Source organism: Biomphalaria glabrata, chromosome 17 (assembly GCF_947242115.1).
Source record: "Biomphalaria glabrata chromosome 17, xgBioGlab47.1, whole genome shotgun sequence".
Classification (NCBI taxonomy): Eukaryota; Metazoa; Mollusca; class Gastropoda; family Planorbidae; genus Biomphalaria; species Biomphalaria glabrata.
This window is the reverse complement of record NC_074727.1, coordinates 3,422,056-3,433,222: the sequence shown is the minus strand read 5'-3', so window position 1 is coordinate 3,433,222 and position 11,167 is coordinate 3,422,056. Positions and strand designations below refer to the sequence as shown.

General features: G+C 38.0%; 1 protein-coding gene across 1 annotated transcript; it reads left to right on the top strand.

The window, feature by feature from the left end:
* The first annotated feature begins 709 nt into the window (after positions 1-709).
* Positions 710-4,985, top strand: LOC106064434 (uncharacterized). The gene is made up of 2 exons (XM_013222990.2): positions 710-911; positions 3,622-4,985. The coding sequence occupies exon 2, from the start codon at positions 3,655-3,657 to the stop codon at positions 4,225-4,227; it is 573 nt and encodes a 190-aa protein (XP_013078444.2). The 5' UTR covers positions 710-911; positions 3,622-3,654; the 3' UTR covers positions 4,228-4,985.
* Positions 4,986-11,167: the final 6,182 nt, after the last annotated feature.

Below are 11,167 nucleotides of genomic sequence, written 5' to 3'. Positions count from 1 at the left end.
TTGCAGAAGCTAGAGCTAGTAATTGAGCAAACTGTAGGCCTAACCATTTTTAATGTCACCAGTACACCTCTGGTGAGGGGAGACAACTTTAAAAAAAAAGGGGCGGGGCGGATGCCATCACACGCTTTTGTATGCATCTTACAGGGTATTTAGAGGGTCTTGGAATGGGGGGGGGGGGGTCAGATGGGTCCTCAGGTACCCAGTTGTCTGGGTCCCGAATATTTCTGGCGGCGGGCCTGACACACTCAAGCCAAGATACTTGGAATTTGTCGACATATTTTGCTGAAATTATCAAGACCAAAATGTTGATCTCTAGGCAACTATCCCTTGGTGATAGATCTAGGCCTATACGTAGACCTATAGTTACACACTCCTTCGACCAAATGAGATGTATAAAAATAACTAATGTGCGTGTAAAGTCTGTTTTGAATATAACCTTATAAGGACGATGCCTTTATGTAAGACGGATGTCTAAAAATGCTTTTATTGTCTGTACTATAATACGAACAGTGAAGTGGGGGAAAAAAAAAACTAAAATATAAGTCAATCGATCGTCCGACTTTCCCATCTGTACTTGTGTTACAGTTTAGCTTTGGCTTGGGCCTGCCTCGTTTAGAAAGCCAAAGTGGCAAACTACGCGACCCAATTTTCGCATGTGAGTCAGGCGCAGAGGAGAAACACGCCGAAGCTCCGCCTCCTTGTTGTCATGTCGTGCGCGAGGTGTATAAAGCAAACGATTTCCAGTGCTTGAGACACGGACATTCCGACTGCCTCTATACAAATAACTCGCTCTATATATTAAAAGCATACACATAGTGAATTAATAAATATCTCAACAAGATAATTTAATCATATCTATTTCAAACGATCTAATCAGCAATAACAGCTTTTACTTTTGAGGAATACATTTTGTAAGTAGACCTTTTTATTGTCTAAAAATTATAATAATAAATAATAGATGATAGATCCTGTCAGTGATAGAATTTATATTTTATAGATCTAGTCTCAAATATAAAATCAATATACATTTAAACTAGAATGATAAGAATGACTAGATCTATAGCCTAAAGATCCATACTATAAGCCTGGAAGATCTAGACAGTAACTATACTATAATTGTTTACAAATGCTAATGAGCAGCTAATGTCTTAAGACATTTACATCATTTTGAATGAGTGACGTTGGCTACAAGGATTCCAACTCAGTCGCTAATATTTTTTCCAGTTGTAGCCAGTTTTGTGTTTATGTTGCATTCCGCCAATTACTCCCCCTTATCTTTCCTTCTTCCGACCTTCAAACATGGAAAATCTTACAATGTCCATACTATATCTATCTTTTTTATTTATTTAGATCCAAATAATAAAAAATACAAGCACATGTAGGCTATGGTGTATTGTTTATTTCCATAACAAAAATAGTTTTAAATGTGTGCTATAGAGTGACAGAGATGTGTTATTGAAGAGTAATAACTCGGTAATGCTTGTGTACTTTTAACTTTTTTTTATGCTGCTCAGACACCTCACGCAGTAATCACAATGTATATCTAGAATATTGGTGGCAAACTGAAGATTACTGTGCAAGGCTGCAATTATGTTGGACACTAGATATAGATTATATTTTGTAAAGAAAGTAATGATACAAGCCAATCGAATCTGATGACACGACCTATTTTTTGTTTTTCGACTGCTCTACAATCTTAATGCGCACCATTTCACTCAGGCTGTTGACCCTGTAATGCGTTTACTCAATAACAGAAAGCTCTGAATCTGTCTTGTTTTTTATGTGAAATAAAAATAGATCTATAGGCCTAATCTTTACAAAAATAAAAACACTGTTCTCTTGTTATATTAATTTGGCCTAATAAGTTTTACAGGTATGCCTATAGAAGATTCTAGACATCTATATAAGAGCTGATCAAGAACTAGGCTAGTTGAACGAGATAAAATAGTATAGATACTATCGAATATAGCATTATACATATAGCCTCCCCAATTCATTTTTTTAACCATCGTAGCGGAATACCAAGCCATTCGTGCTTATTGATTTCCCATTTTCTGTTTAAGGTTACTCTCTATTTTAGCCATACCAGTAATTCACAAGTCACGATATCCAAATTAATATCCGATATCAATATTGATTATTTCCCCTAGACAAAATGTCAGTTCTCGCCCTTTGAAAGGCTCTAATTACCTGGTGTGATGCATAAAAATACATTCAACAACATTTAAAAATGTTTGGAATCTTCTAGGTCTAGATCTCTGGTTGAAAAAAATGTTATATATATGTCATTGCAGGAGATCTAGATCTAGAGATCTATTTCAAAGTAATTAGAGTCTTAACGGAATTCTGGTGTGATGCATTTTGCATTAATTGAGCTACAGTGTTAAAAAAAATATATTGCTAAGTGACCATTAGCAGTCTGACACTGACTGAACTATGCCAAAATTATTTTTTTTTAAGTTTTCTTAAACCATGAGGTTAATTAAAGCACATGTCACAATGCTAATAATCTGCTAGTTAAATTTGTGACGAGAGCACATTGCCTAATTGCATGGCTGGAGTGCAACTAGGGTTAGGTCAAGTTGAACCTAATGTAGGGTCTCAAACAGTTAGAAACATGTGTTGGCTAATGTTTTTACATTTATTTTTATTTTTTTTACCAGATATTTGAAAGCTGACAATAATTATTTCAAGTCATCTGGTTAGATTTGTATTCATTTAAATGAGAAATATAGACCATCTATTTTTTTCCCTAATTCAATATTTAAAACAAAATATCACATTTAATGTATGCATTTATTAAATTACCTATTTTGTGTAGTGTAGGTTGACAGTAAGCTGTGTTTAAAAAAAAAATATAGTGAATCCTATTGTGTAAGAATCACTTGGTTCTATTAGTAGTTCTCAATTATTTTGGTTTTGTTTATCAACCTTTTTTTTTTGTCAAAGTTATATTATTTAGTCCTGTAATTAGCCAACACTTATTCCAATGTGATATTCATTTAGTAGAAGAGATAAATAGTATAACTTGAAAATAAGCATGAGATTTACTTGTCCAGCAGTGCAGTATTTGACCCCTTCAGCTGATTTTTGTTGATTAGAAGTAGAACTCAGCAAGTCAAGACAAGAGTCACTGTTGGATATGTGAGAATCGGTTATCTAGGTCATCCATTAATACTGGGCTGCCAGCCAGCAAACAACCTGCAGTTTTATTTTTAACGTTTTTGTTTTAAGACTTGACACCCCAGGCTCCAGCGTTCTCCTTGAGAATGCTGTTAATGGGGGAAATGTATGATTGTGCAATGGATTGGGATGCAATGATTTCAAAGATTGTGCCTAAGTTACTACATCAAACAGAGCTTAATAGACCCTACTTTGTCAATACCTTTCCCAATCTAGATTATAACACCTAGTGTCTGTATCTTTGACTCTGCTAGGGCTAAACTTAGAAGACCCTTTAAGATTATGTACTAATAGTTTGCTTTTTTATAGCAGAGCTTTGAATTAAAAGGCATGAACACTAATACAAAATAGTATACATAAAGCAGTTTGATATTTTTTTCTGTTGTTTACTTGTGTTCATATTTTCTTATCTGTATTTTTTTTCTCTATATTTTCCAGATATCAAGTTTACCTTTCTAACAAGAAAGAAAAATGCTCCTGACAAAGTATTCTAAGATGTCTGCTTCTATTGTTCCCTACAGTGCAGTCTTGTGCGGTGGACGCAGTGTTGTTGTCGATGCAATGACCAAAGCTCAGGTTCATGAGATGTACACCCTTGTACAAGATGCCGCCCAAGCTGGTCTTGGGTTTGGTGCGGATGAATACACAGATGAAGAGGAGTTTCTGGAGGATATCGAAGACGGGTTCCAGTTTGCGGTCATGGACAAAGACTCTGGGGAAATGGTGGCTGCATTTGTTCTGGCCGTTAGCAAATACTCCCGGGGCTGCCTAACAGCGGACCCTTTCATAGTGGTCAAGCCAAACATGAGAGGATACCGACTTGGCTCGTTCTGCATGACCACATGCGTCAAATTCGCCAAGGAGCTTGGATTCATGGGGATTTACTGTGACACTTTCAGTAACAACACACCTATGATCAAAATCGTGGAGAGCCTGCCAGGCTTTCAAAAGGTCGGCTGTTTGCCCATGGGTGGCCTCCTTAAAGATGGACAGATAGTTGGAACTGAAATATATTATAAGGATCTTCGCAACGATCAAGGTTAAGATTGCTGTGTCTTCGTGTACGTACTCCGGAACGAAATCGCCTCACATCTGCTTCAACCAGCCCACACAACACCCACATGAGAATATTGTCTGGCGCTGTTGTGATTTCGGATAACACTCTAAGTCCTTTGTCGTCACGCTGCCATGATGTTCAGTATCACACTAATACTATTGACATTGACCACATCATTATTGTCAAAACAGAATATCGCAATACATCGGCAACACTCTTTGGGTTGTTTTGGGCTTAGATTGGTATGACTACCCTCTGGAAAGGATTGTAAGAATCCATGTGTACTGGAGTAGCTCTGTGAGGTGTTCACAGCCTTCTAATGCAGTCCTGCGTGTTGATACAGTTCCCGGAGAAAGGAACTGTCAGTAACACAGCAATGGCACCTTGGCAAGATAAAGACTTATGAGACATTCCTATCATGCATTACTGTACAGTAACCATGCCTGACACACTATCCATTCACTTTTGAATATATTTATTTGATCTCCTTGTTTTTTTTTAATTAGTTTTTTTTTATGTTTGTTAATAACTAAATGATAAACTCTCAAATATAGTATATAGAAATATACAAAATACAATGCCTGTGTTAACAATGTCCATCTGTTTGTCTTTAGAATTTAACACGTCCTTTATTTTAACAAATGGCTGTGCTATAGTATAGGCACGATTTATTTCTACATTTTTTTGTATGACAAAACTGAAATTATTTGTAACCAGGTTATGGAAATTAAATTATTTAAAAGTGGTTATTAGTTTTTGTTATAATTCAAACAGCTTGTCTGTCTTGTTTGTTTTTTGTTTTTTTTTTAAACAATAGAATTCTAACTCAACATTTAAAAGTAACAACTGTAGTGTTAAACATAAAGATAAATAGGCCTTCTGGCACACAGGTCAGTTGAGAACAAATTTAGAGCAACTAATAAAAAAATAAGAGCCCACCTTTTTTTTTCCCAAGAAACAAAGGGCAAATAGAGCTAGTTTTTACTTATAGCAATGTTCTATACATTTAAGCCCCTGATATGCTGATAGGACAAATTCATACAAATACTCCTTCTTCCAGTTCCCAGGTGCTGTGAGAGCATGGAACGGGAAAACCAATTACTTAGCATGATTAGATCACCACATGACATTCGTAGGATGTAATTATCTTCTCTTTTGAAGTAACATCTGTAGTTTATATTCTACGTTTCTTTTTTTGCTTTAAACTTTATTGTGAACTTAAGAAACGCTACTATAGACCTAGACCAATGGTCTTCAACCAATATGTTCTAGAGACTACATGCCAAACTATCCTTAACTGCTTATGAAGGGCAAACAGAACTTAAATTCATTCTCTCACCCAACACTTGAGGAAACCAGCATGCCTACAGTAAAACAACAATAACACTGAGGTCTTTCTACTGATCAATTGATATGAGCATCATAAGAAAACAAAAGAGTAGGCCTAAAGCTGAAGCCCCTAACAACTTAATATTGCCTTAAGTATGAAATAGATTGACTTGCCAGATATATTATACTGTGGAACAAGAGCTGCAAGGTTTATCTCTAAGACTTGGCTTCATGTAGGCCTATGTCGAATTAACTGGGTCATCACCATTCTAACTCATGTACTGAGTTGTTTTTTTTTTAGCCAATTGGCTTTTTTTTCTAATTTTCTTAAGGATTCTATGACATTCCTACCTAGCCAAGTTTCTTTTCTTTACATGTCTCGGATGTTCCTTACGATTTGAAAATCATAGCCCCAACCTTCCGGCAGGCAGGGCTCGAACCCGAGACCATCGAACGACAGTCCAGGGCGCAAACCACACGACCAGCCTCTGTTTGCAAAGGGAGATAAGATAATGTAAAACATGAACTTAGTGTCCCACGATATGTAGTCTTTATCTCTCTCTTAAAGTTAGTGAAATATTTACTTTCAAAAAAGAAAGTTCCCCTTTCAAACCTTGCAATCTATAGGGCAGATGATCTGTTTCTTTTGCCAACGATTAACGAGCAGGGTGTCATTTTGCAAGCACAAGGACAAACCGTCTTTTCTTTCCCCAACTAAAAGCAGGTACTCATTAGACTTGGGTGGAATCAGGGGCGCCCTGAAAATCCCGAAATTCAAAATTCCAGTCTTCACAAAGAATCGAATACAGGACCCCGTGTTCAGAAGCCAAGCACTTAACCACTCGGCCACCGCTCCCCCAGTTACTTTCAAAGTAAATTGAAAGTAAGGAATTGGAAACTATAAACACTTGGAGAAGATCTAGATTTAGATAAGCATTGTCTTTAAACATTTTTAAGACTTTTCATAACAAAGATTTAGCTTCATTACAACGTATAGAATTTATTAAAGATTTAATATTCGTATCAAAGGACAAACCGTTTTGAAAAATCCTACATGTGTAGCCTACATCAGCGTGTAAAGAAAGACAACCCTTGCCCTAAAATGCTCGACTATATAACCTCATGGATAGTTCCCCTTATGTATTGTGTAAGGAGGCGCGTTGTCTTGGCCTCCAAACCGGGGTCCCGAGTTCGAATTCTGGTGAAGACTGGGATTATCATTTCGGAATCTTTGGGTGCCTCTGAGTCCACCCAGATCTAATGGGTACCTGACATAAATTGGGGAAAAGTAAATGAGGTTGGTCGTTGTGGTGGCCACATGACACCCTCGTTAACTGTGGTCCATCGTCTGCCCTATAGATCGTAAGGTCTGAGAGGGGAACTTTTATGTACCGGTATTGTGTTTGAATCGCTGACCTCTTGGACAAAAATATCACTATAAATAGCAATAGAAAAAAAAGTATGGACATTTAAAATTGCAAAGATTCAATTCCACATCTAGAAAACAAGATTTAGCTTATTCTTTAATCCCAAACTGACCCAAAGAGATGCTCATTCGCCTTCATTAACGGTAGTATTATCTTAAGAAATTAATTATTCAACACATTATCTGCTATGGCTCAGAGTTTTATAGTTTTAAAGAGTTATCAAAACATATACCGGTACTAACAAATACTTTTACATACTAACTAACATGTACCCCTGCATTATGTGGCATACGATAGTCAGTGTTATCTAAGGGAGAAAACCAGAAATAATTAATCCGGTATATGTGGCGTAAGATATTCAGTGTTATCTAAGGGAGAAAACCTGAAATAATTGACCCGGTATATGTGGCCTAAGATATTCAGTGTTAACTAAGAGAGAAACCCCCCGGGCATGCTACCCTGCCTCATAGTGGCGCCCGGGTGGAAACGATCGTAGGAGGAAACGATTAGGCTAAAGGGTAGCAAAACAAGACTCCCGTGGGGGTGCCTAAGGGGGTGCGAGAGCATCCTCATTGCACTGTGTAAAAAAGCTCCCACAACCTTGTCACAATCCAGGCGCTGTTCCTCAAGGGGCCGTTACATAAATGGCGTGTCCTGCACGGTTAGCCTGGTATAGAAAAGGAAAATGGCAGGGGTCCCGGTGCACGCGGTCTCTGGCCGCGAGTCTGACAGACACCCCGCCAGACAGAACATTGTACACTGTTCTCATTCAGGCCGATGAAAGGGAGCTCTTGTTCACTTTTGCTGGCTAGAGTTCCAAGAGCCGAAGGCTCAACTCTACCTGACAGTTTCAAGAAGATGAAGAAGAGAGAAACCCAGAAATAATTAGCCCGGTAAATACAAAATGCGCGAGTACAACAAATCAGCTAACATCGCGCATGGGCAAACAGGAATAAAATACAGAAGGTGATTGGGAACAGGGAACGTGTTCATTGAGAGTATCTTTAGTTCGTCCATCGTGGTGTTCGATGATGAACACTTTCGTCATCCAGAGGGCCGAGGCGAGACCAGTCGTCATTGTAGGCCTAAACACAGACCTGTGACGTGTCAACCTATGGTCTAGCGAGAACAAAAATAAAATGTACATGTAATGGTAAAGAATTCCGTGTGATTCATTTGGTAATGATTGAGTGCATGTGGTGATGATGAAAAAGCATATGCTGATGATCTACCGCTAGATAACCTATGATAACCTATAGTTTGAGATCCACTGATTATATGGCCTCCTTCAGTCGCGAAGCGACTATGGATCATCTCATGGAAATGAGATGAATGCCTGGGCATTAGCTGTGGTCGGAACGATGTCGCCCACACATCAGTCCCCCCCCCCCCACTCCACGCAGCTGATGTATCCAAAGGAACAGTTTGGGGTCAGCGGCGTCGCAGGTTCTGCCAGAGTGCCGCAAACTGCCTAAGGGTCTCCAACTCCTGATTTTTCCTCAGGGTTGACTCACGAAGCCTTTCCCATGATTGGGTATAGCTGCAAGGCAACAGAGGTTTGAATTCAGAGTTGTCCTTCTCCTAGGTGGGTAGCCAGCCATGGCTAACGAGCTCCTTCTGCCAAAAGCCTACTGGTTAAGGCGCCAGTTACTCGCCTTTGCCACTTCTCCAGCAGATCCACTACAATTGCAATAATTGCAATTTTTACATGGTTATTGGTTCTACATTGTAGAAATGTCAGAAGCTTCCTCTATGTATTTTTTCATTCCATGCTACTGTAAAAAAAAGTCAAATTTCAAACTACAGCAAGATGCCTGCATCCTAGTTGAAAATGTTGAGAGGCCCTAAAAGAAAAGCATTTTATTACACAAGTGTAGGCCTATACAATTTCCCAGAACACATTGTTCATTTAACAGGCAAAATGCTTCTTTCTTAACACCCAGTTTAAATATAATTAGGACAATAATTCAAAGCTAAAGAATACAATATTTATCTTTTGTTTTCCTTACATACATTAGTATTGTTATTACATAAAGCAAGCATTTCTCAGTGTGGAAAATAAAATTTCTTTTGGTGTCTTTGAGACTGTGATGATATGAACTCTTTTTTTTATAAGTTTCAACCGATTTAAGGTAGGAGGCTACATTATTTGCTAAATTAAAACTCTGAAAATCAAACTGTAGTTGTATTGAGGGAATCCCAGAATTCAATACATTTTGCTCGACAATAGAAACTGCTCGGTAGAATCACTTTTCATATCTACACAATTTAAAGAAATTCAATAAAGAGAAACACTAGTCTAAAAATCAAACTAGAACGCTCTAGTGGCCCTTTCAAAGTAGATTTAGGAAGTCTAGGTCCAGGTTTCTCAAAAAAAAAAATATCTAAGTTTGTTGATCAGTGTCTTTAAAAAGCCTCCACTTGCTAGAAACACTTCGAGCACCAGGTTGCTAGACATTACATATTATACTACCGGGTATGTGTAAATCTCCATGTGAGACGGTTACATTATTTTATCTATTCACAAGTTTTCTGGTTCTTTACATCCAGTGAGATCCTGTGCAGACAATTCTACAAAATTATGTGACACCAATAAAGACTGGGGAGCAGACCCAAAGGAAAGCTTCTTTTTTATTGAAATGAAGCTATCAAAGGCAGGTTCATCTATGGAACAACCAGATAGACCTGTAAACTACCTCACCCTAAGGTCAATATTAGTCAGCAATCACAAAGAGGAGTGGCTCAACCAATGGGCATGAGGAAACACAGGCAGGGCCATGTACAAAGAAATGACTATGTCCAACAAACTGGACAGTATTAACTTCCTCCCCCGCAAAGAACAATCTACAATTTTCCAACTAAGAACAGGACACACACCTCTATTAAATTACCACCTGAACAAAATAAACTCCACACAACTCCCCCTTTGCAGACACTGCGCCCACCCTTATGAAACCTTAAACCATATCCCCTTTGAATGCCCCTTCCTAATCCACCTTAGGCAGACCCTACTACCACTACAGGCCAACATAACCAACACCATGTACGGCAGTGCTGAACAACAGAAGAAAACCGCATACTTTTTTTTTCCTTGGCAGTCTGCAAAAGAGCTCACAGCTCAGCAGCAATAAAGCTGGCTCGAACAAGAAGAAATAGAAATGATTGGATTAGTAACCCCCGCCTCCTCTTTAGCAACAGATTAATCACCAGAGATTGTAATAAAATAAGTACCAGTAACAGCTTACAAATCCTTATAAAGATCAGCTTATTTTCCAAACAACATTCACTTTGTTTACTATGTTGTCAAAATGTTTCTTTCATTCCATTCATTCCCAAAGAAGTTGTTCCAGTTCTCAAACTGCAACTAATGTAAGAGACAATGCATTCACAAAATATCCAACAACTTCTTCAAAAACAGTTGAGCTGTAACTAGTCTACAAACTAAGGCAGCCAACAAACAAGCATTTTCTCTTTACATCTAGTAACCAACTTTGTTTTTGCCTGGTCTAATCAGATAAAAGAAGGCAACGCCTATTTAATCAGAAGTGGAAATGACCTCCCTTTATCTGATTAGATCAGACAAGAAATAAGGTGTTGAAATTCTTTGTCTCCAAAAATTAATCACCAGCCTGATGCTACCTAGAGCAATTAATCACCAGCCTGATGCTACCTAGAGTAACTAATCACCAGTCCAATGCTACCTATAGCAATTAATCACCAGCCTGATGCTACCTAGAGCAATTAATCATCAGTCTGATGCTACCTAGAGCAATTAATCACCAATCACCTAGAGCAATAGGCTCCTTTCACAATCGGAACTAGTCAATAAACTAATTCATCCAGTAAAAATTCTATGCGTTAGCATCTTGACCAGTCTGGTAAATAAGGGGAGATAGATTGTTGTATTTAAAACTAAGGGTCTTCCAAAGCAAAGCTGGCTAGACAAAATAAAAGAATGGACCGGCCTCTGTCTTGATAGCTGGCTAAGAACAGCAGCTGATCTGGAAAAGTGGAGAGATTTGTTTATGCATAATGTAACAGCAGCCCTATGACAACAAAGTCAACGGACAGATAATGATGAAAATAAATAAAAAAAAACAAGTCACAGAACAAGCAAAAAAAAAAAAAAAAACAGACACCACACACAAAAGAAAAAAAAATGTTTAAATCC

Coding starts and splice junctions, on each gene's coding strand:
- LOC106064434 (XM_013222990.2), top strand. CDS start 3,655: ATGCTCCTGACAAAGTATTCTAAGATGTCTGCTTCTATTGTTCCCTAC.